At 43.4% G+C, this 26,346-nt stretch overlaps 1 protein-coding gene across 2 annotated transcripts in view; it reads right to left on the bottom strand.

Annotated features, from left to right (window-relative positions):
• Nucleotides 1-26,346, bottom strand: part of RBBP6 (RB binding protein 6, ubiquitin ligase) — a 102,873-nt gene that overhangs the window by 19,473 nt on the left and 57,054 nt on the right. The window contains exons 7-15 of one of the 2 annotated variants that reach the window (XM_082261073.1): nt 20,577-20,716; nt 20,315-20,487; nt 18,923-19,026; nt 14,459-14,844; nt 7,823-7,925; nt 7,673-7,733; nt 6,491-6,554; nt 5,132-5,500; nt 1,020-1,121 (exon numbers count right to left, since the gene is read on the bottom strand). In XM_082261073.1, the coding sequence (XP_082117199.1) occupies nt 1,020-1,121; nt 5,132-5,500; nt 6,491-6,554; nt 7,673-7,733; nt 7,823-7,925; nt 14,459-14,844; nt 18,923-19,026; nt 20,315-20,487; nt 20,577-20,716 (1,502 nt within the window). Of the gene's footprint in view, nt 1-1,019; nt 1,122-5,131; nt 5,501-6,490; nt 6,555-7,672; nt 7,734-7,822; nt 7,929-14,458; nt 14,845-18,922; nt 19,027-20,314; nt 20,488-20,576; nt 20,717-26,346 lie in introns of both variants that reach the window. The other variant, XM_082261072.1, reaches the window with a different exon arrangement.

Below are 26,346 nucleotides of genomic sequence, written 5' to 3' on the forward strand. Positions count from 1 at the left end.
TTTTGGCACCCTCCCAGGCCACCACTCTGATCTGATGGGGAAGCAAATAAAATGTAATGTAAAGCAAGAAAAGTAAATATAAAAAGCTGCAAAAGGTCCCTGGAATTAAAAAAGGCCACCTTTTTTATAAAATAAAAAAGGGACCTCCTTCTCCCGCCGGTGAGGGAGGGGTTCATGGTGGCAGTTAGGGTGTCAGCAGCAGGGCTGCAATGGGGCACTTACCAGTCCGGCCACAAGACCCTCTAGGGAGTTCAATCTTCGACAAAAGGAGCCTTCAGGGGCTTGATTCTCCAGCTGAGGATCACTGCTCTGGACCTGTATGGCACCCTACCAGTTCACCAGGCAATAAATTATTGCACAGGGTCCAATAACAATCGGCAACAGTACAGGTAATTTTGGCATCATTTCTTGTGGGGTCCGGGTAACATTCCCCTGAATGATGAATAGTCATAGAAATAGATCTAAATAAAGCCAGTCTCATGACCCTGGGTGGAACCGTTGAGAAGCCAGCTATTTTCGTGCAGAGAGCTGCACAGTTGTGACTGTCACCTTCCGACACTAGCAAAAAACTGAAGCCTGGTCTAACTGGGAGGTTTTATACGAAAGAATTCCTTACTTTTTTTTGCCAATGTCTAATCACCTGTAGGTGGCAACATAACCATATTCATAATGAATATAAGGTGCTGTGTCCTATGATGTACAATTATAAAAAAAAAAAAATGTCCCTAACCTTGGAGAAATGATCTCACTTCCAGTTTTGCTAACTGGACAGATTGTAAAAGGGAAATCAATTATTAAAAAAAAAATAATAATGAAAAAAAAAGCAGACAAGTCCAATCCATACGCTTTCCCCACACCTTTGGTTTCTCAAGCAAATCATTACGAGACGTTGCTAACATTGGGTGCATTTAGAAGAGATTAGTGCTTGTAATATTTTAAGGGTCCATTATCTACTCAGTGAGCTCCATCCACAACCATAACCTGGTAGCAGAGATCTCTGAAAACCAAACGTCTCACACCTTGAATATGAACGCTTCCGCTCTTTTTGGATTTTCTTGTATTCCAAAAGTTCCTTAGCAAAATCATTTGTAAACTCTTCAAATTTTATTTTGTTCTTCTCTCTGGGATAAATAAAAAAAAAAAACAAAAAAAAAAACAAAAAAAAAAAAAAAAACAATGTGAGCAGATCTAGATGATACAGATTTCAACATTAGGTCTGTTAAAGTCTGCATGTCTCATAAGTACAGAAAAAGTGATTACTTGCATTTATATAAGCTAATAAAATAGGATTTTGGACTCACCATAAAAACCTTTTCTTGGAGTACAATGAAGGACAAAGAAGTCTTTAACCTTTGGGTTATACTGCTGCCTCCAGCATGCCTCAGTTTTGTAGCAAAGCAGTACCAAAAGCATGATCATAAACACATACAGATGGGACCTGTGTCCCTCAAAAGACTTAAAAAAAGAAAAAAAAAAAGAAAAGGCTTTTACAGTGGGTACAAAAATTGTATTTTCTTTTTCATCCATTGAAGGACACAGAAAGTCTTTAACCTTCAGGACATTTAAAAGCAGTCCAACAAATCGGTGAACACCACCACAGTAAAGAAACTAACAGGACCAAGAAAAAAAAAAAAAACAGAAATAGGGACTACCTGCATGCAGCTCAAAGGACCTTGCACCCGAAGTTAGCATATAGCGGAAACATCTTACCTGGTAGTACTTGTGAACAGAAGACGTGGTGGCAGCCCTGCAAGTCCGGGAAACTGCTGCATGATGCCAAAAAGCAAATTACAGATCTAGTAGAGTGCACCTTTGACAGGCAAGATTGGAACCCATTCCTTGAGCCCATAATGGTCTGTCTGAACCACCTCAAAATGGTGGAACAGGAAGCCAGTGCACTTTTACAGGGTGTTTCCTGGGATTACAAAAAAAATGATTCAGCCTTCCTGAGAGAAGAAATGGCTGAGAGATAGACCCTCACAGTCAGAGCCGATGGAGATGTGGAGGGTGATTTATTTTTGATAAACTGGATCCAAACAGAGACAAAACAATATACTGGTTGAAGTGAAAGGCAGAAACTACCTTATGCAAAAATGGAAGTACTGGCCTCAACACCATCATGTCCCTATGCAAAACCAGAAAGGATTCCTTACAAGAAAAGTTTGCCAATTCCGACACTTGCCTTGCAGAGGTGATGGCTTACAAGAAAAAGCACCTCATGGGTGAGAGTACAAAGGGGAACGTGTCTATCAGGTTCAAATGGCAGTTTCTAAAGCGCAGAAAGAACTAGATTAAGATCCCACAGAGACACAAAAAGGAAACCGATAAGGGGAAATGACATGGGAGATACCCTGGTACAAAGGTCCTGAAAACTGGAAAGCAACAGTAAGAGTGAAGGGCAGGGGTCCATGAACTGGTAGCGCAGAGGCCCCACAGCTAAGTGAAGAAATTGCTGATGCACTGGAAGGATAGGGATATGTAGGTAGGAATAAGATTTCCACATAAACCAGAAAGTCTAACTGGTAAAAGCAGGGGATGACCAATTTGGTAGGTTCCAAGCGGAATTTCTTGACTTCAGTGAAGACATTCAGAACTTTTGAGATGCAGCATGAGGCTCACAGCGGGACTGTAATTTCCTCAACTGACACGTAGAATCAGATGTTGTAATTGTATAGTGATTAAGCAACACATACGCTCAGGCTAAAAGGCAAGGCCTCAGGTACTCATACAAGAACAATTGATAGCAGATGAAGGTCATACAGCTGGATGTGACCAAATAAACTGTAGGAGGGCATATGTCTCTTTGCAACAAGGAGCAACAGCTGGGAAATTCTTCCTCAACACTAAGTAGCAGGAAAGAGTGCAGAGCTTGAATGGGCGATATTTTACCCAACAAATGATATCAGCGAACAATCCCACATGGCAAAACCAGCAAGAATGGAGAAGGCAGTACAAAGGCACCTAGAGATCCAATGTGATTGAAGTGACCCCTGGTGCTTGGCCTGACTGGCCTACTCAATGAGACTGAGGCAATGTGAGTGGCCCTGGACCTGGATGTGCTCCACAGCTAATGTTTACCAGAATGGAGTCTGTAAAGTGCCCTATGTGGAACCCAATGCCCATAGGTCATTTTCAGGCTTTCCAAGCAATGCCAAGTCCACTGGGGTCTGGATGCAATAATCCAAACACCAGGCTTGCAAGCTACAGTTGACAAGGATACGGCAGCAATGTATTGAAGAGTAAAGAAAAAAATGTTTACAAAAGTACTAGCAAAAATCAAGTTGGTCTAAACACAGCAGAGCTGCAGTAAAAATGTTCATCCTCTTCAAACACTCCTCCTCCTCCTTTTAGGTGGTAATCTTAAAGTGACGCTAAACTCTGGTTTAAAATATGAAAATTCTATTCAAATGTGTATTCTAAAACTCAAAAAACTGGATTTTTGACTTACCTGTAATTTCGGTACAGTACAGGACAACTAATTCATGCACCATGAGTTATAGGCTTGTAACTTCAGGTGATTAACACTGGCAAGAATTTGAGGACACATCAGTGAGGACAAGCTTTTGAGAACAAACAGTGAGGGTTGATTGAAGAATTCCAAGAAAAGAAAGAAAAAATAATAAACTAGTGAAGCAGCTTTCCTCCAGAAGATAGTAGCAAAAAACTGAGGGCTCACAGAGTGAGGAAGTTTTAGGGGAGGCCGACCCCCAGGGGCATATCCTTAAAAGCTTGCCAACGTCCAGTCCAATAACCTATGGTGTATTAATAAGTAGCCTGTGTCTTGTATTACGATCAGGATAGTAACTTGTATCGTTTTCAGCCTCTTCCAAATTCCTTTTTGCTGCTGTGATCCAACTTCCTGTTAGAGGGTAGATACATTTATTTTCCATGGTCCCACACTATATATAGGGACATAGCTACCCTTCTCTTGCTTGCTGCCTGATGGACTATGAACTATGGAATATGTAGTGTGTATAGAGCTGTGCACATGACCAAAACTATCGTGCACTGCTCATTCAAAACACACTGAAGCAAGGGAGAAGGTGAGGTTCAGGAGCTCACAGAGAAAGTTACATAGAGGCATAAAACACAGTGAGAAACAATGTAATGAAAAATAGGTTACAGGGTCATTAAGTAGCAGATACGTATGGATTATCTGAGAGAATAAGGATATAGTTTAGTGTCACTTTAAGGTTAAAGACTTCTTGTGTCCCTTTAACAGATATGAAAGAAAAGAAGTCTAATGCATAATATGCACAATCTTTAAATATTCTAATCTGCATTAAAAAAAAAATGTCAAATAGATATAAAACAAAAATTGAATGTACAGTATATCATTTTTTAAATAATACATATTAATTTTATCAGGCAGATCACTTGTCCTTTAAAGTGGCATAGGCTTAAATGTTAAAGTGAACCAAAACAGGCCTGCAGCTCACAATAATGCTTCAGGGTAAGTGTTATGGTGCTTAGAAGTCTTAATCTTTAAATTGATTCCTAAAGAGGAGTCCCTTGGACCCTGGGGCTAAGGCTGTACGCCCCTACACTTGTTATTAAATTGCCAAATAAAAAAAGCTTAGTAAAAGCTCCAGCAGTTGACCCTTCACTGACAGAGGTAGGGCTAAGCACTGGAAAGGGGTGGTACTTCGTTTCAATCGGAGAAAAGTATAAACCCTTTGTAAATTTGTAGAAAAAGCATACAAAGGGCTTCACAGGGATCAAATTTAAAATTAACACAAGGTGCAGCACTGTAGCAGTTTTGTTAGCTAAGGTAGTTTGTAGTCCAGAAGTGGTTCAATTCCAAGTATAATAAATGGGAATTTTGAAAGGTACCACATTTGTTTCAAAGGTTTTCCATAAAATACATGAAAACATCTACATCACATTTTCCTTAGAAGCCAAAACAGGTTCACTTTAACATTTTTTGTTACTAGCCGTGTACCTCTTCAGTATATGTAAGCTGCACAGAGGTTTCAAACAACTCCAAAAGGTGCATTGCATCAACTATTTTCACCCTATTTGCATGCCACTAAAAGAAAAGTAACACTGGCACACGTGGTACTTGACATAGAATGTAAGACTCATCACAAAGACCAAAAAGCAACCTAAGGGAGCAAGGTTCATTACTTACTCCTCTTTGAGGCGACGTTGTTCTCTATAAAATTCCTCTTTGGACAAAGGAGGTGCCAGCGACTGGGCTGGTAGAGCACTGGCATGAGCACCCTGAATGGCTGGGGCAACCCATGGTGCAGACACTGTGGCGGGTGCGGAGGGAAATCCTGGTGGTGGAACATTATAGCCGGCAGTGGGAGGCTGACCAGGAGGAAACTGTGGAGGAAACTGAGGTGGTGGCACCCCAGGAGGAAGCTGAAGTCCATGTGGTGGTGGTGGAGGAAAAAGCGGAGTTGGAGGAGGGACATAGACTGGGCCTGAGGAGGCTATAGATGGCCCTTGGTTTCTAGGTGGACGATCATTGTGAGGATGCCGCCCGCGGCTATGGCTGCAAAAAATAAACAAAAAGTTAATCTGAAACTTCAAATACTACTTACTGACTATAATAAAATAAAACTTAGCTGGAAAGTAGAAAAAATAAAAATAAAAAAAAATTAAGCTTTATGATAAACTATATCTCCACAGTTATAGCTCAACATTACTGGACTACAAATCTCCAGATCAGACAAAAAGTAAACTATCACATTTTTAAAGAAATTATTCAACCACTTGCCTACCCAGCCACCGTAGTTTTACTGCGGCAGGTCGGCTCTATTACCTGAAATGATGAACCCTTTGATCACCCCTGGTGTTAACCCCTTGCCTGCCAGTATCATTAGTACAGTAACAGTGCATATTTTTAGCACTGTTTACTGTAGTAATATCACTGGTCCCCCTCAACAGTGTTAAAAGCGCCAATTAGGTGTCCAATTTGTCTGCCGCAATGTCGAAGTCCCGCTAAAAATCACTGATCACTGCCATTACTAGTAAAAAATATAAATAAATAAAAATGACAAATCTTTCCCCTAGGTTTGTAGACGTGATAACTTTTGCACAAACCAATTAATATACACTTATTGGGATTTTTTTTTTACCAAAAATATGTGGCAGAATACATATAGTTATTTTTAATTTTTTTTTTTATTGGGAATGTTTTATAGCAGAAAGTAATATTGTTTTGTTTTTTTCAGAATTGTCGCTCTTTTTTTTGTTTATAGCGCAAAAAATAAAAACCGCAGAGGTGATCGAATACAACCAAAAGCTCTATTTGTGGGAAGAAAAGGACACCGATTTTATTTGGGTACAGCGTCGAACGACTGCGCAATTGTCAGTTAAAATAACGCAAGGCCGTATCGCAAAAAATGGCCTGGTCATTAAGGGGGGAAAAAAACCTTCTGGTCCTTAAGCGGTTACATTAAACATTTTTTAAGTGCTCTTCATACTACATCTAATTAATATACTATTATAAGCAATATCATAGAGTAAATGAAATACTTACTTGTCCCAACCCATGTGTGGTCTTGGGACAGATGGCCTGGAAATATTGGCTCGCATAAGTGGAGCTGCAGGGAAAAAAAAAAGATTAAAAAATATTATAATTGGTCATTGCTGCATGCCTAAAATAATAATAAAAAAAAAAAAGCATGTGACCCTGAAATGTAGCCCCTTTTTGCCCACCCCAGGTAACACTTTAAAAAATTCTGAACACCCAGGGGGTTCTGGCTACCTGATCTTTAGTTGGGACCAAGAGCTGTCCTAGATGGCTTTGTCGTTGTGCTGGATACACGCTCTTAACACAGAAACAAACATCCACTGCCCAGCAACACGTGTGGCATGTAGGCGTTCGAGCCAACCCATTTGCCACTGCACATATGCGTAATGGAGGAGGCAACAGGTTAAAGGATAAAAGTTCATCTTTGGGAACATGTTACATGTTCCACCCATTTTTAGGATGAAACATGTAACAGGTTCCCACTCCTGCAGCCGCTGCGGCTCCACTGCCTCTAGTGACAGCAAGCGGGGGGGGATCTTTTCGTGGCTCCACCCACGCCATTTATTCTGTAAATGAGAAACTAAAAGTACTGAAAGCCTTTGTGGCTGTCGGCTTGTAGTTCTCAATGAACTACCATGGCGCTGTTGAGAGCTCTGGTAGTTCATAGTCTCTTTCGGTCAGTGTGCATCTGCCTGTCCACTTGAGCAGACAGATACACCTACAAGCTTGCAGGAGTGCTGCATGGCACCCGCAATTGGCTGAATGCAGGTGCATGCTTTACAGGCTCCAAGTAAAAAAGATAACAAAAAAAGCACATTTTCTTTACCTGCAAAAAGATGTGCATTTATTTTTAATATTTTAAAAAGGTGAACTACATTAGTTTTCTTTCATTCCCCACCCCCCAATATTGTCATAGGTGGAGGTTTTCTGTAGGTCGCAGAAGTGACCTGGGCAGGGCTCACAACACTGCTTGAGATTTAGGCACAGCACAGGCAGCATTGTCAGCAACACACAGGACGTTAGAAACTCACTGGATTTCTGGCAGACTAATGGGTATTTTTAAGTATTACCAGTATTTTTTTAAAGAGATGTACTGGATGTGGTTTATTTTTATTTTGTCCTTACAAACACTTAATGATATAAGGCAGACTATATGACATTGCCACAAAAACCAGAGCTGCTTCTTACTTGGGGGCGGGAGGTTGTGAGTAACCGGATGCGCCTGGCCAAGTACTGGAACATGGAAGCCCTGGAACACACAACACAAAAATATACATTAGATAGGCATGGCACCCCCATGAGGTGTGCTAAATACAAGCCAATGTGCAATAGACTTACCTTGTCTCCCATCAGTAGGCTGTTGGGTGGTGGTAAAATACTAGCTGATGTAACTGGAGCAGAAGACCCAGCACCTGAGCGGGAACTCTCTCGCTTCTCCTGACTGCTGTTTGAAAGAAGGAAATGGGTAAAAAGAAAACCATAAAATGGATATTATGTCATAGACCTAACAAAACAAATACTAATGTGTCACTGCCGTTTGCAAGAATAAGTTATCACTGATGCGTTGGAGCCACTCTGTCAAGCGAATGATGGAAACCATAATTAAAAGCACACTTCTGGTCAAAATTTAGAATCATATTTTACATTTCCACATTTGTATTGCAATTATTTCTAGCCTAATCCTATACTCCTGAAGTTTGTAAACTTACTTTATGAAGATTCTCACATTTACTTTACTGGATACTCTCACACATATTCACTTTGCCCTGTGAGTAGGCACTGCTGGGTCACACATTACACAGTGACTGCCTTCTGAACTATGGAAGTGCTGAAGATGAGGAGTTTCAGGAGTTACTAAGGCAGGGCTCAAAAAACCCCAGGTAGCAGGTCGCCATGGTGACCAGAAACCACAACCCGGCGCCTGGGCTGCCGCCAGCCTACTCACTGCAACTCATAAAACCCCGGACACGCCGCTGATCCTCTCTCCCCCCTGCCTCGTCCCTTCTTTTTCCCGGAGGTGTGCAGTAGTCTGATGTCCGGCTCCGAGTGACATGGGAGAAGAGGGGGGTCGGCCTCCTGTCCTCAGTCGGCTGCTGTCCCCTCCTCCTACCCAATGTCTGAGCAATGACGAAGACGGGGGTTTTTGGGACTTTAAATGAGGTACATGACTTTACCATGTTCCTCCTTCCCTAGCTATATGGAAAAAGAAAAGAAGTTGGGGTGCGCATCTAACAATGGGTAAAATAAAACATATGGTCACAACAATTCATAAGCAATAAAAATATGTAAAAACAGGTATTTATTGAATGGCCTCCACGGCAAGTTTTAGAGCCTAAGCAAGGTCCGAGGATTAACAGCTTCTCTCTGGGGGAGCTCTTTTCTGCTGCCTGTGCCGCAAAACTGGTTCCTAACTTTTTTATCTGGCTCCTAGATTCAAAGCACATTTGTCAAGCCCTGTACTAAGGGAATCACTGCTTGCAGGCACTAAGGTACCATGGGATATGTAGTCTGAAGAAACTGAACATTAACTGCAGAGGAGAAGCTGCAAAGCATGCTGGAAATCCAGGAAGTTGTGGATAAAGATGGTCAGCAGATAGACAGAACTCACAATATGAAAGGGCATTTTTTGAAGTAAACTGATATTGGATTTTCAAATATAACTATTGTTTGTATTGCTTGGCCAATGTTGATGTTTTAAAATGAAAGTGTATGCTGTGACTACAGAACCCCTTTAAGAGTCAGATACATGTAACTTGGGTAAGCAGTGTGGTACAGTGTCCCACATGTTCAAATTAGATGCAAGCCTGGTGTGGCATAAAAAAAGCATGGAATAAAAAAAAAAGAGCTTATCTGATTGGTAGCTGTGGGGAAACAGACTAGTTTATTCCTAAAGAGAACCAGTCACTATGAGGAGTTATATTAATTTCCACTCTACCTCTTAAAGTTCACATTCATTTGCTATAATTTAATTGTATTCTCTCCCTCTCAGAGTAGCAGTGTTAGGCTAGCCATACATTATACAATTTAATGTGTGGTTGGACACTAAATTTTGTATACAGTTAGGCAGGCCCTTGCACTACATAGTTGAAGGTATAGGGCCATACACACTATAAGATTTTCTGAAGACTTTTTCCTTTAGATTTACCAAAACCATATAATATGGAGGTCAAACCTAAACACTTACAATTTGTTTGCAATCTGGCAGGCCCTTGCACTACATAGAAAAGGTAAATCTGAAGGAAAAAGTCTTCAGAAAATCTTATAGTGTGTATGGCCCTTAAATCTAAAGGAAACTTAATAAGAAAACTGTATAATGTATGGCCAGCCTTAGGCTGTCCTGTCTCCTACATGAGTATGGTGGTGATAGTAGCAGACAGCAAAAAATTGTTACATAGCAAAATCCTGTTTGGACAGTGCGAACAAAACCAAAAGGTGAACTGGCAGTTTTATCATTGTCCAGCAGAATAGAAATGTTGTCACTTCTCAGCCTTGAACTCAGACGAGCCTCTGTCTTGCAGCCTGATATTTCTGCTCTTAAAATAATTAAAAATGATTTGGGGCACTTGTTTCATTTTTAAACTGATGTTCTGTACATTTTTTTTTCTATGTAGTTTAACCTTTTACTAACTGTGCAATACATATGCGGCGGCAAGAAAGGCGAGCTAACTCTCCGTGAGGATGAACCCCAAGGGACTCGCACCACGCGATGTAGGTCTTCAACGTACAATGGTAGATCTTTGTATCGGTAAAATTCCTAGCGGTAAATTTCCTGGCTTTTAACAGTGTTGGAATCACCGATTCAGACCAACCCCTATCCTTCAGTACCTGGCTTTCAACAGCCAAGCCGTCAAAGCCAACGACTGTAAAGCAGGGTGGAAGATTGGCCCATGGGACAGCAGATCCTCCCTGAGAAGAAACTTCCAAGGAACGTCAGCCACTAAGATGACCGGAATCGCTTCTGCCTTGATCCTGCCTAGAAGTCTCGGCAGAAGCTTGAGAGGAAGGAAGGCATAAATCAGACAATACTGACCCCACTGGGCCACCTGCGTGGACTGTGGCGTCCACCAGAGGATCACGTGACCGTGCCACGAACCTCTGCACCTTTCCGTTAAGCCGAGAGGATAACAGATACATCTCGGGAGTGCCCCACCGCAGACAACTGATGAAACACCACCTCCGAATGAAGAGACCATCCCCCCTGGTCCAACGCCTGCCAGTTTTCCACTCTGTAAATGTAAACGTCAGAAAGGGCTGGAATGAACGTTCTGCCCACCTGATAATGCCGGCTACTTCCAGAGCCGCCAGGACACTTCTCTGTCTGATTGAATGCGCACTGGACATCCTGGGAGATGATTCAACCAATGTTCCAGGCACAGTCTGATTGCTCGGCGCTCCAGGATATTGATCGATAGTCTGAACTCTTCCAGGGTTCAGACCCTCTGAGCAGAATTTCTGTTGAGAACGCCTCCCCACCCCAACAGGCTGGGATCCGTGACGACCACTGTCCTGTCCAATACAAGGGGAGGAAGGACTTGTTCTGCCAGAGCGCCGGAGAGCGAAGCCACCAGATAAGGGACCCTTTTGCACCTCGGCTCAGCTAGATTTGGTTGTCCAGTGACTACGGAGTCTTACCCCATTTGATCAAAATCCCTAGCAGGGATCTCATATGGAACCGTGCAAACGGGACCGCCTTGAAAGTAGACACCATCAGGCCCAGCACTTGCATGGAAGTCTGGAAAAATGACCATCTGCTGGACAGCAGGAGGTGAGTTGAAACCTGCAGTTTCTGGAGTTTGTCCAGAGGAAGGAGAACTCTTGCTAAGGCTGAGTCCAGAGTCAGACCTAGATAGTCTCATGGAAGGAACCAAGGCAGAATTCTGAAAATTCAGAATCTAGCTGAACTTCCTCAGGGTACGTATGGAGATCTCCAGGTTTTCCACCAGTGCAGTAGGAGACTCTGCACGCAGAAGGTGGTCGTCCAAGTAGCCCAGGACCGTGATCCCCTGCTGACATAATGCTAGCACCAGGGCCAAACACTTTCGTGAAGACCCGAGGAGCGGAGGCGAGACCAAAGGGTAACGCCGCTAACTGTTAATGCTTCTCTCCCATGGCAAAGCCGAGGAAGTGCTGGTGACCGACACATAATGGAATGTGGAGGTAAGCGTCCTTGATGTCGATGGAGGCAAAAGAATCCCCCTGATGCAGGGAAGCCAACACCATGCACCTACACAAGCAGTTCAGCACTTGAAGGTCCAGGATTGGACGCACCTTGCCTTCCTTTCTGGGGACTGTAAACTGGTTTGCGTAAAACCCTTGAAAACATTTCGAAGTTGGAACCGGGACAATCACCCCACTCGGTCAGAGTCTGCGACACCAGGGCAATGGTGAATATCGGCCTCAGTGCCAAACCAGCCATGGTGTACATATTGCGGGCCACAGCCTCCCCCTTTCTGTCAGCCGGGTCCTTAAAGGCTGGGAAATCTTCAACTGGAATCATGGTTGACTTGTTTAATCTGGAAACCGGAGGGTCGACCATCAGTGGAACAGTCCACTTCTTAAGAAGAGACTCCTTATAGGGGTATCGCCAAGTGAAGCGCTTAGGGACCCCAAGGGGACGCTTTGGTCGTCCCCACTCTGTAGTGACAATTCTGTCAAAATAGGAGTGGAAAGGTTACACCATTGCTGTTCTGGATGGCTTGTGAGAGCCAAAGGAGACCTGTGCCTCTGTCGCAGCTGCATCCTCTATCTTTAAGGCCTCATGCACAGATACAATCATTATGTCCCCCAGCGTCTTTTCGTGCATGGTGCAGAAGTGGAGGAATCCTCCTCACTATCTGAGGATTTAGGGTGCGTGGTCACAGACCCATGCAGGGTGACCCCAGCCGGCGGCGGCCGAAACAGATTAAGGAACTGAGGGGACAGATGAGGCAGGGGAAGGCGGGTCCCGTCGCCCAAATGCCAACTCCACCCGGGACACAAGACTCCACGATCGCCGTCAGTTCGTCAATGGATGGATGGGACCCGGATGGCCCCGCAGCCCCAGAGAGGGGGGATTTAGGTGGGGAGATGTGCCTCAAAAGACTCAATGAGTCACCAGGGGGACCCCACAAAAAAGTGTAAACCAATAAGGAACGCCCCCTCCACTCTGGCAGCTCACCCGGTAGCCAGTCACAGAGCCCAAATTATTCCTCAGCAGAGAGGGAGAGGACCCCACCAGACTCGCCACCTCACAGAAACCGGGCACTGCCACCAACAGGAGAATCTTCACTGCATGTACGGGGATTCAGAAAGGAAAGGATCCAGGAGTTCGCACCAGGGGATGAGAAGGGGCTCCCACCGCCTAAATCTCCGCCCATAAGGCCCCATTGTCACGGCCGCCGCCGTTTTCTATGACAAACCACTGCAAAATGGCCACCAGACTACACAAACATGGCAGCCGTGCATTGCAGCACAAAGGAAGCAAGAAAATGGCGACGACAAGGCTTCCAAGGAGGGATCCCTAGGCCTCAGGACAGGAACAGGCAGGACCCCCCACCAGGTACAATACCCCCCCCCCCCCCCCCCGTCGATCGTCCGGTTGCCTCCCCATCCCGGGAAATGTACCAGACCAACCATACAGCCCCAGCATTAGTGGAAGGGGGGGGGGGTGGTAGGATGGGGGAGACAAGTGAGGGGGTTGCCTAAAGGGAAGGAGGGGAGCCCAGGGGTCCGACCATCCCATGGAGGGGCGTGCATCCACCCAAAACCCTCCAGGGGGAGAGAGGGGGGCTGTCAGCCAGGAGGAACGCTGCGACTCGGGCCGAGACCCGGTCGTATGCGACCTCGCAAGGTGTTTAAAGGCCAGTCCCCGTCTGGTGGGGCTATGTTGCTGCCGACAACGCGCTCGCTGGCCAGATTGGGGTGACCACTGGATCTAGATTAGCCAGCCCGTCACCCAGTCCGGCAGTTGATTGTAGATCTCACAGGAAAAAATCAGGAGAAATCTAAAAGTAAAAATTTTGCCAGGACCAGAGATCCCAGTAAGGAACTAGGTCCTTACTCCTGACTAGGCAGAAAAAGCAGAGTACCTATAGCAGAGAGGGGGAGTATACCCCCTGGGACTGCAATTGGCGTAGCCAGACTTTTTTTTTTTTACTGCCTAGTGTCCTACTCTTGTAGGGGGCAGTATAACCGAATGGTTAAGAATATCGGGAGCGGTTTGTGTCAATCAACGAAAGAGAAATTTGTTTTTTGCATTTTTCTTTTAAAGCATTTGTTACCCTAAAAAAAAAAAAAAAAAATGATCCTGTTCCTTGAACGCATGTTATACAGAACAGTGCTTGTGCTGAATAATTTTGCCTCTTTTATAACCTAAAAAACCTGGCTGATCTTGCCGGGCTCTGCCCACCCCTCTGTAAACTGACCACGGTATATCATGGCTGCTGAGCCCTGACACCGTAGTCAGTTTACATGCCTTCGTCATCCGCAGCCCTGCACTATCCTCCCCCCCCTCCCTGCATGTCAGCTCCTGTGTAAGAGCCGTGTCCTCCCCGACCCTCTCTTGCTGCTGCCATACTATGTACAATAACTTTCTCTACTAACTAGAATCCCATCTGCTAAATCAGGATATATCACTCAGTGCCTTTGTTTTATAAAAATTATGCAGTGCAATACCTTATTGAAGACCGCCGCTGAGCAGTCACACGGCCGCCTGAGCCTCTCCTCCCGGTGACGTCAGAGGGAACCTCAGCTCCTCCCTCTGCAGTCCTCAGAGCGGGGCAGAAGAGCGCTGCGACATTAGCCGACTGACAGCGGCGGTGCAAATTGAGGTATTGCTCCGCATCATTTTTTAAAAAACAAAGGCACTGAGAGATGTAACCTGATATAACAGAGGGGATTCTAGTTGGTAGAGAAAGCGACTTTACAACCAGTTTTGTACATCGTTTTATAGAACAAGTTAAACGAAACTGGTTACAAGCTGCTCTAAAGACTTACTGAAATGCAGGCTCTGTTTTCTCTCTCTCCTTGGGGGCAGGAACTGGCTGTGCAGCTGGTGGTTCTGCAGGGGGAGCCGTCTGTGGCTGAGCATTAGCTGGAGGGTTAGCTTGTGTTGTACTAGACGCATTGGAAAGGCTTGTAGCAGTTGTCTGTGAAGCAGAAGTTGTTGCTGGTACAGTAGCACTAGTAGTTGTAGTTGTAGTAGTAGAAGCAGTAGTAGCAGTGGGGGCAATAAGAGGATCTTGCTGGCGAGAGGTCAATGAACGAGCAGGCTGTGCTGCAGTGCGTGGGGCTGTTTGTTGCTGTCGCTGTTGTTGTGGTGCAGATTGCTGTTTGCGGATCCTCTTCGTATAACCGGTTTCATTCTTAAAATTATTGACAGCCTAGACAAAGCAAAGTTATTATATAAATTTACAGAATTTATTGTAATAACAAAAACAAATAGTGGCTTTAAAAATGGCTATAGGTGAATGTAGCTACAAATAAGAAAAATGTAAAGGAACAAAAAAAAAAAAAAAAGCCTGTGTCAGATAACCATGACTTCTAAATAAAAATAAATAATTTACCAGCACTTGATCCAGCTAGTCAATGTCAAAGACCTAGACAAAAAACTGTTGCTTTGCTGGATTTGGTGCTGGCACACACCAGGGGTCCTTAGTTGCCTTGAGCAACTCCGGAATTCCAACGTTTTGCTGCGTCTTAGTGAATAAGGGCCATCTACAACCTCCATCAAGCATTCCCTTTCATGTCCAGTTCTTCCCTACAGCACTTTATTTCTTATAATAAAAATGTATCTATTCCGCGCTATGGACCACTTTTTTTTTTAATTGGATCATTTTTTTTGAGAACTTTTTTGTCAAAAAACATACAGAAAAAAAAGCAAACACTCTCAAACAAAACAGAGCCAGTACAGTGTAGCAGACGAAGCCATAGGATATAGGGTACAGAACATCCAAATCATCACTGCAGTATATAGAAACAGTATAACCGTATACATCATAGCATGCAGGTATTGTATTAAAACAGGAGTAATGGACCACTTCTTGCCCAGTTCTTCTCTACTAGTGCTATAGAGAGCTGGGTGAGGAGAGAGCTCGGGACCGTCACAAAGTCCATTGCAACCAACCTGGGGAGAACACTTTGGAATATTGATGCTTAATCTTATAGTGCTTTGTTACATATGTGGAATGTGAGTTTATTTGTGCGTGTATGTAGCTCTGCCCCTCATTACAACACAAGGCTCTGCCCCAGTGTGTTATGTTGCAATAGATATTGAGAAGGCATCAACTCTCTCATTCCGGTCCATCTCTCCTCTATAGCACTAGCAAAAGGAGACATGAGCAGGAAGCAGTGCTGCCGGGAAAAAATGGGCAGGAAGAGGAAGGACTTGATGCCTTGGCAAAGTCTGCCATGACGAAATGAGCCTGGTGACGTAATTGAGGAGTAGGGCTTTGGTGCAGAGCAACAGCAAAAGTCAACCCTGGCATGGGAGCTGCAGGATAAAAAGGGATGCTGGCAGGAGTGCCTATTTTTAATAGTGATGCTCAGTCTCCCATTTCTCTGTTCCACATGCTGAATGTAGTTCATATGAGCCATTTTGTTTTACACTATAGGTGGTCGTTTCCTCTGATTCTTATAAATGCGTGGGCTAAGTTGAAGTGCAATTAAGGGAGAAGTATGGGCAAACCTTTTTTGCTTTACTTCTATGGATCACAGGAGTGCAATTTGTTCTTCATTTCTAAAGTCGGCTGCCGGCTGAGGTTATGCAACTGGTCCCTCAGCTGGTCCAGGCACTGGATTTTTTTTAAACTTTACAGTCGGGATCCATCCAGAAGCCTTGGCCGGCAGCTGGCTCAGCTTCTCAGAGAGGAAACTGAGCCAGCTGCTCCCGTCCCTTGCACAGCCTGGTGCTCCAGTGAATTCTGGAGGGGCAGAGCAGAAAGCTACTGAATGGCCATCACTGATCTTTGCTCAAAGCAGAGGGGAGAACTGATCAGTCGTGTTTGATCGCTCAGTTCTCAGTGTAGAGGCAGTGGAGGACGAATGCAGCATTGGATTGATGCTGCATCCTCCTTCCTCCCGAGTATAAATTTTATTTTTTTTAAACTCAAACTACTTTTTACAAATAGAACATGGCAAATTGGTTTTTGAATTTTTTTTTCTCCTTTCCATAAGAGAAAGGGAAAAAATGTGTTGAGTGCAATTTGAGTTTGGTAGTATAGGGTGATCTAATTAAACATAAGTGGTCCGATACAAAGATTTCTTGCAACTAAACGCTTATGTGAAGCACTTTTGTATTTGTGTATATATATATATATATATATATATATATATATATATATATATATATTATATGTCTTGCGAAACTCTACTTCACAAGACAGCTGGGATTAGGGTATGGTAAGTGAAATATGGGCCTCCTACCCAGACATCTTCAGCCATAAAGCTCAGATGCACATAAAAAAAAAAAAAATTATATATTCTATATAATTTTTAGAAGTTCATCAAAAAGTTAATTTCAGTAATTCAATTCAAAAAGTGAAACTCAGATGTATTACACACAGTGATATATTTCAAGCATTTCTTTAATTTTGATGATTATGGCTTACATCTAGTGAAAACCCAAAATTAAGTATCTCTGAAAATTAGAATATCACATAAGACACGAGTCCCTTGGCCATCCGGGACTCTCCCTTCTGATAGGCTGACCTGAGACACAGCCGCAGCGCCATTGGCTCCTGCAGCTGTCAAACAAGTCAGTAATCCAATCGGGGGGGGGGGGGGACATGGCAAGCCTCTTGCTGTGGGGGCACTCAATAGGAGGGAGGAGCCAGAGCAGCAAAGAGGGACCCAAGAAGAGGGAGGTAAGTGTAACAGGTTTATTTATTTTTTTTTAAAAACGAGACTTGAAATAACTTGAAGTGTTATGGAAGTCCAGGTTGCTTTGATAGCGGCCTTCAGCTCATCAGCATTGTTGGGTGTAGTGTCTCTCATACTTCTCTTGACAATACCCCATAGATTCCCTGAGGTTAAGGTCAGGCTAGTTTGCTGGCCTATCAAGCACAGTGATACCATGATCATTAAAATAGGTTTTGGTACTTTTGGCAGTGTGGGCAGCTGGCAAGTTTTGCTGCAAAATGAAATCAGCATCTCCATAAAGCTGGTCAGCAGAGGGAAGCATGAAGCGCTCTAGAATTTCCTGCTAGAGGGCTGTGTTGACTTTGGACTTGATAAAACACAGTGGACCAACACCAGCACATGACATGGCTCCTTAAATCATCACTGACTGTGGACACTTCACACTGGACCTCATGCAACTTGTATTCTGTGCCTCTCCACTCTTCCTCAAGACTCCTGGGACCTTGATTTCCAAACGAAATGCAAAATTTACTTTCATCCTAGAAGAGGACTTTGGAACACTGAGCAACAGTCCAGTCTTTTTTTTCCTTTAGCCCAGGTAAGACTCTTCTGACGTTGTCTCTGGTTCAGGAGTAGCTTGACACAAGAAATGCGACAGTTGTAGCCCATGTCCTGGATACATGTGTGTGTGGAGGCTCTTGAAGCACTGACACCAGCAGTAGTCCACTCCTTGTGAACCTCCCCCAAATAGTTGAATGGCCTTTGCTTCACAATCCTCTCAAGGCTGCGGTTATCCCGGTTGCTTGTGCACCTTTTTCTAACACACTTTTTCCTTCTACTCAACCATCCATTAATATGCTTGGATACAGCACTCTAAACAGACAGCTTCTTTAGCAATGACCTTATGTGACTTACCCTCCTTGTGGAGGGTGTCAATGATTGTCTTCTAAGTGAATGTCAAGACAGCAGTCTTCCCCATGATTGCGTAACCTTCTGAACCAGACTGAGAGACCACTTAAAGGCTCAGGAAACCTTTACAGGTGTTTTGAGTTAATTAGCTGATTAGAGTGTGACACCATGAGTCTACAAAATTTTAATTTTTCACAATATTCTAATTTTTTAAGATACTGAATTTATGTTTTCACTAGCTGTAAGCCATATTCTTCAAAATTAAAAGAAAGAAATACTTGAAATATATCACTCTGTGGGTAATGAATCTATACGAGTTTCACTTCCTGAATTGAGTTACTGAAATAAATTCACTTTTTGATATTCACATTTTTTAAGATGCACCTATATATTATTTTATTTATGTACTCTTGAGCTGTGTAGCTTACGATGTCTGGATGGGAAGCACATATCGCTGTACTCACCCTATTTCCAGATATCTTGTGAAACTAGAGTCGTTTTTCAATGCACAGCAGCTTTCTACTACTTTCCCTGACTCTTGATCATAAAAATGATCAAACATATCAAGGCAACCTAAAGCCATCTGCCTTTTACATAGAATGGACAGTAGTGCATTATGATCTGTTTGACAGTTTTTACAATCAAAACTGATACTGTTGGAAAACTGCCATCATTTATAAAGTCGGCTATTACCTGACGCAGGAATTTGTTGGCGATTAAGTTATCTGGCGAAACATCATTTTGATGACAAGTGGGGCATGTATGCTCATCGGATTCCAATAAAGACGTGCGAATACCTATAACAGAAAAAATAAAGGGGCGAAATCAATAAAGCTGCTGCGCCACTTTTCTGGCATTAATCCCTCTTGTTAATGTACTGGGCCAAATTCATAAAGCACTTATGACATTCTTGGTTCCGACAGCGACTCACGCACCAAACTCAGGTAGTTCTTAAATGCGCCACTTTACATTGTGACACATTGAATGCACCAGTTTTACACTGGTGTGTTGAATGTGCCAAATGTAAATGTGGAGCTAAGACCAACTCTTATGATGTACAGAGAAAAACTGGCTCAGACAGATTTTGCGAAAGTGTCTCGCCTGCATTCTAAAAGTGGTGAAGCATGAGCTAAACTCAAGTCCAAGTTCTAGACAGGTATGTGAATTTGGCACATTGTTCACCACTTTTTAGAATGCATGAGAGACACTTTAGCAAAATCTGCCTACGCCAGTCTTCATGAATTCCAGGGTGCAGTCTTTAGAGGCAACATGCATAGTGTTCAAACCAACCCATCAGATGTGATCCACACAACACTTAAAAAGACCACTGAAGATTACAAAGAAAATGTGGAAGACAACCAGATATTTAGTTATTAGTTGTGGATAGAGTAGAGAAGCACATTCTTTATCCTGGCTGTATCCCCTTGGGAGAGATTTCTCTTCTTTTCCTGTCCTGAGACCCAAATGGAGAGTTAATAAAACAGTCCAAAGTGAGGGCAGTTTTTTTTGTCTCTAGAATATGTGTCCATGTTGGAAGACTCTCCCTCTTTGTTTGTTTTAAAAACTATAAATTTTAGAATTTTCCATCAACTTTTGTCCAAGTGACAATGTTCATCAGAACAAAGAGGGTGGATCTTCTTAAAAAAATAAAAAAAAAAATAAAAAAGGGAGGTTCTAATCACCCCTGCTGTATCCCCCCCCCCCCAAAAAAAAAAAAAAAAAAAAAGAACTGGTTTCTCTACAGACAAAACTGCAAAGCAGCACCTTGAAGTGTACGCACATACCTGTCCGTATTAAGGTTAATGCTGCTGAGCCAAACTCCCCTAAGACAACCCTTACTTATGAAAAAAACGGTGATTGGCCAGCTCATTACTGCTCACGTTTAAAACACCTGTACACTTTCCATTTACATAACTGATTGCATTGGGTTTTGGGGCTGCCAGTTAACTTATGAAGAAATCAGAATGTGTAGCATCCCTTCAGTTCCTGTTCTGCAGCCCCACTAGCACTTTTAAACTTTGTAAAAGTGGACTATGAGAACATTGCTCTGAATAAAATATGTAACACAAATGCAGCGCTACTCACAGTCATCACAATAGCTGTTCCCACAGCAAGGGATTACCACTGCATCAGTCATAATATCCTTGCATATCATACACAGCAGCTCGTCAGGTATGGGATCTTCCTCTTCAGAAGAGGAAGACTGTTCATCAGGCAGAAAAGGAGGCTTTTCCTTTTTCCCCATGGCATACGCCACACTGCAAAACAAAAAAGATTAGAAGTCGGGTTAATGCCAGGTACATAATCATCTAGCCCCTGAATTACAAATGCTGAGCAAGACACTTACGCATCAATAGTTGGTATGGCATATTTTCCAGTGTTTGTAAGCATAGCTCCCCTCATATTGGGATCCTCAACCTCCACCATAAAACTCCGCGGGATCCCTGTGCTCTTTTTTATCCTAGGAGCAGACTCAAAACTTTTGTCCTGAGGGGTAAACACATAGTAAAGGTCAACATTAACAGGTATGAAATATTCTACAAAAGCTAGAAAAACATAGGTAGAATTCCTACAACCCACGCAGGGGGGGGGGGGGGGGGGGGAGAAAGTGTCAACATTTTAGTGCTTTAAAATAAATATTCAATTTTCTTTTTGGATGCCAGGTAAAACACAAAGGGTAGTCATACACACAGATTCCTACTATCCACACTAAACAGTGTGGAAGAAGGAATCTACGCTGCCTGCTATTGTGTTTATATACTCTTGACCAGGAGATATTTAGTAAATCCTGGCTTAGCTAAAGGGATACAGGAGTGCTTATGTATACGTGCACCTCCGTTGAAAAGCAATCCAGTGAAATGCTTTTCAGAGGCATTCGACAGATGGTTCAGAGGCAATACGTCGTCTGTGGGATGCCTGTTTAAATAATGTAAGGCCACAACACTGCTGCTGACAAGCTCTTGCGGTGTGGCCACATTTACTTGGGTTATGTTTGGTTGGGCTACTGCTCGCTGAACACGACTTGTGTCACAGCTGCTAAGTGACATCAGCCAGCTTTAAGCACCTAATGCCTCCCCATCTTCTGCTGTATAATTCCATGATCAGTAACTTAATTCTTATTACTTTAGCGCATATTTACTAGCACCAAACTAGAACATTTAAATTTGTTTTGCATAATCTACATAAATGTCAGGTGCAAATAAATCTTAACCCTCCATTGTAGGGAAAATATAACAAAGCTGGAAAACAGTATTTTTAACTAACAAAATCCAATAAAAGCATACACAATTTTCTTTTGTGTTCTTATCCAGCCAAGTACCAGCCTATAATATTCAATTACCAGACCAGTTTCAGTGTTTGACAGTTTGACAATTACTCCATCATGCAACGATGTGCCCACAAAATTTGAGACCAGTAGAGGTTTAAATTGGCATTTAATAATCACTGGGTTTTTATCAAGCAAAAGTGTGTACACCCCCAAATTACCCCTTTTTGGAAAGCAGTCATTCCAAGGTGATCATATAGTTTGCACAATTTTATAGCAATGAAGAAACATGCTGGTATTGAGGGAGCTAAAACTTAGGAGTTTGGTAATGAACTAAATACATTAATGTGGTCATAGGCAGAGCGAGGAGGTGGTGATGAGGTTAACGTACAGGCCACCTTTAAAGAGAATGGAGATTAGATGTGTAGGAGAGGGAAGGTTAAAAAAATTCTCCCAATTATCGTGTTCCCGCTTGAGATTTTACGTGTCGTACATAGGGCAGCACATTTACTTGAATGGGCTGCCCTATGTGTATTTGTAGCCCATAAGCAGCTCACGTACTTTTAAAGGCATGTTTTGCTGCAAATGCCGTGCGATTCTGTCGCGTGACAAGATTGCATCAAGCTTAGGTTGCTATTGAGAATGAATGGCACACAAACCCACGTTGTGTGTTCTGAAAAGACTGCCGTGCAATTTGGAATCGTGGGCAGAATGGCGGCGATTCCTCCATGATTCCAAATTGCAAAGTGTGAATAGGGCTCTCAATCAGTGGAAATTATTGAATGGATTTACAATATCTGCTGCAGATCCATTCATTCCCCATTCATGAATTACTACAATTCCTCTCCTTCCTCTGTTGCAGGACAATTCCTCTCCTTCCTCTGTTGCAGGACAATTCCTCTCCTTCCTCTGTTGCAGGACAATTCCTCTCCTTCCTCTGTTGCAGGACAATTCCTCTCCTTCCTCTGTTGCAGGACAATTCCTCTCCTTCCTCTGTTGCAGGACAATTCCTCTCCTTCCTCTGTTGCAGGACAATTCCTCTCCTTCCTCTGTTGCAGGACAATTCCTCTCCTTCCTCTGTTGCAGGACAATTCCTCTCCTTCCTCTGTTGCAGGACAATTCCTCTCCTTCCTCTGTTGCAGGACAATTCCTCTCCTTCCTCTGTTGCAGGACAATTCCTCTCCTTCCTCTGTTGCAGGACAATTCCTCTCCTTCCTCTGTTGCAGGACAATTCCTCTCCTTCCTCTGTTGCAGGACAATTCCTCTCCTTCCTCTGTTGCAGGACAATTCCTCTCCTTCCTCTGTTGCAGGACAATTCCTCTCCTTCCTCTGTTGCAGGACAATTCCTCTCCTTCCTCTGTTGCAGGACAATTCCTCTCCTTCCTCTGTTGCAGGACAATTCCTCTCCTTCCTCTGTTGCAGGACAATTCCTCTCCTTCCTCTGTTGCAGGACAATTCCTCTCCTTCCTCTGTTGCAGGACAATTCCTCTCCTTCCTCTGTTGCAGGACAATTCCTCTCCTTCCTCTGTTGCAGGACAATTCCTCTCCTTCCTCTGTTGCAGGACAATTCCTCTCCTTCCTGTTGCAGGACAATTCCTCTCCTTCCTCTGTTGCAGGACAATTCCTCTCCATCCTCTGTTGCAGGACAATTCCTCTCCTTCCTCTGTTGCAGGACAATTCCTCTCCTTCCTCTGTTGAAGGACAATTCCTCTCCTTCCTCTGTTGAAGGACAATTCCTCTCCTTCCTCTGTTGCAGGAGAAAAGGGAGGGATCCACCATGTAAGCAAGTGGTGGTCACCTTGAAAATCATAGAGGACCTCAAATGCGGCCCCAACACACCCAGAAGGCTGAACAATAGCAGCACACAGTAAAAGGATTAGGATATAGCGCACTTCAATGCCCAAAATGTTGCCCCTGCTGCATTTTTTGCAGTGTATAGCAATGCACACTGAAGAAAGTTGAGGACAATAAACGCAGACACTGGGGTCAGTGGATGCAATACCCCCAGCACTGGTGTTCGTGGACGCAGGTGAGTGTGTGTGTGGGGGAGAATGGGTGTTAACTTTCAATGCCATGACTACAAATTCAGGGGGGGCGTCAGTCAGTGGCAGTGAAATATAACCCTCTACCACCATCTTCCATTGGTGGCCACGAAAGTGAAAGCCCCCCCCCCCCCCAACTTAATTGGTATTCACTTACCTTATCACATGCGCCCCACGACGCTTTCTCTTGCTTTCCAGGCCAGGAGTTTACTAGTACTGTGGGCGGAGGTAACTCCACCTACAATACAGTCTTCCTTTCAGTGCCAGGTACTGAAGCAGAGTGGGGATTTTGGTGTCCAGCACACCGCTGCCACTCTATTGCCTAATTGGTGCCTAACAGCCAGCAGGTGGCGTGTTGGGCACCAGGGCTGTAAGCACTAGTATGTGATTACTGTGATGATCAAAAATACCAAGGTGCTCAGTACACAGTGCTGTACTGCAGTAGAAAAGCAGTCAAAAGTGATGTACAGTGAGCATGTGTTGCCATGTTCTGCATGGTTTACCCTAAAGTCGTTTTTTTTGTGCTCGATCTACCATGTGTTTGCAGCTGTAGTGAATGTAGAGATATGCAATTCACCACTAAGGAGGGTAGATTAGCAGCTACAGCAGCTTTGATCAACTTTCAAAGGGCATCTAAACTCTAAAACAAGGTTTAGATGCTGCATTTGTTTGTTTTTTTATCAATAAAGTTGTCAGTGTTTATTGAAATATAAAGAATGTTTAAACGATCGTGTTTTTTATTTTTCCCCCTTTATTGTATTGATTGAAGGAGCCATGGTTGTTGCACAGGACTAGCTGGTGGTTGGATGGGATTAGTATTTCACAAAAATGAGCGAACACCATTTATGCTGCCTTTACAGTTTAAATTAAGTGACAAGGACATTGCATTTCTGGCAAGAACAGACATCTTTTGTACTTTCTAAAAATGTTTCTAGCCTGAAAGAAAATAAATGCAGCCAACACAGCTAAGCAGTGGCAAGCTGCAATATATTAAATTTTCATTTTGAGTTTAGATACACTTAAGGGCCCCAGTGCATGAGGCTTTGGCGTTTAGCTGGGCTGGAGAGCACAGGTGCACAGTCCAGACCCGCTGACGGCAGCCTGTCAAACTCAGAGCCTGACAGCTATTGCAGCTGGATGGGGCTGAGCAGTGCACCCAGCGGTATGTACATTTAACCACTTTACCACCGGAGGATTTTGCGGTCTTACGTCTGGGCCACTTTTTTGTGATTCGGCACTGTGCGAATTTAACTGACAATTGCGCGGTCATGCAATGCCGTACCCAAACAAAAATTACGTCCTTTTTTTCCCCACAAACCAAGCTTTCTTTTGGTGGTATTTGACCATCTCTGCGATTTTTATTTTTTGCGATATTAATAAAAAAATCCGTCAATTTTGAAAAAATAACAATATTTTTCTACTTTGACAGTTAAAAAATATCCAATATATTCAATGTTTGTCATATATTTAGGCCAAAATGTATTTAGCTACATGTCTTTGACAAAACAATTCTCAATGAGCGCATTTTTAACTGCTTTAAGACCGGAAGATTTTACCCCATTCCTGACCAGGCCATATTTTGCGATTCGGCACTGCGTTACTTTAACGGACAATTACGCGGTCGTGCAACGCTGTACCCAAATTAAATTGATGTCCTTTTTTTCCCCACAAATAGAGATTTCTTTTGGTGGTATTTGATCACCTGTGCGATTTTTACTTTTTGCGCTAAAAACAAAAAAAGAGCGAAACAATATTTTTTACATTTTTTTTATATGAAATCCCCCCCCCCCCAAAAAATGTAAAAATCTAAATTTTTTTTAAATTTTAGGCCAATTTTTTTTCTGCTACATATGTTTGGTAAAAAAAAAAAAAAAAAAAAAAAAAAAAAAAAAAAAAATCGCAATAGGCGTATTTTGATTGGTTTGCGCAAAAGTTATCGCAGCTACTAACTACGGGAAATTGATGTAATTTTTATTGTTTTTTTTTTTAACTAGTAATGGCGGCGATCTGCGATTTTTTTTTGCGGGACTGCGACATTGCGGCGGACAGATCGGACCCTTGACTGACATTTTTGGGGGTACCAGTGACTTTAATACAGTAATCAGTGCTATAAATATGCACTGTTACTGTAAAAATTACACTGGCAGGGAAGGGGTTAACTTTTATTGGTGATCAAGGGGTTAATGTATGCCTGGTGCTTACTAACGTGTGTGGGGGGAGGGGACTATGTGACACAGGCACAGATCGCAGGTTCAGCTATGCTGAATCCTGCAATCTGACCCTGCCTGTCACTTAGGAGATCCGCCCGCTTTGTTTACACAAGCAGGCAGATCTCCACGCTCGATCCCCGACGATCGGGGAAGAGCAGCGGTGATCACCGCCGCTCCTCCCCTGGCCCGAATCCCGCTGTGACTGAATACAGCGGGAGTGCGCCGCCGCCGAGAGAGGGGAATGTCTGGTGACGTAGGTCTACGTCGCCAGACGATAATGAGCCACTGTGCCGCAGTAGCAGCACAGTGAGCAGTGGTAAAGTGGTTAAGGCAGTATGCACCCAGGGATGAATGCCCCAAAACACAAGCAGTCTGCATTCCAGACATTCTTCGCTAGCATACTTCTCTAAAGGAAATGCCACTGAGTGAACAGTGCAGGCGCCAGACTTTTAGAGTTTGACAAGCTGTCAACAGCGGTGCTAGAGCGTGTGCATGTGCCCTTCAGCCGCAGCTTAACGCCCTGTGTGCATGAGGCCTTAAAGTTAACAAGGTATATTAAAAACAAGAAGGATGCAGTTCCTGAAGCCTCCTAAGAAAATT

This window comes from Pelophylax lessonae (genome assembly GCF_965119305.1).
Source record: "Pelophylax lessonae genome assembly, chromosome: 6".
In the NCBI taxonomy this organism is placed as follows: domain Eukaryota; kingdom Metazoa; phylum Chordata; class Amphibia; order Anura; family Ranidae; genus Pelophylax; species Pelophylax lessonae.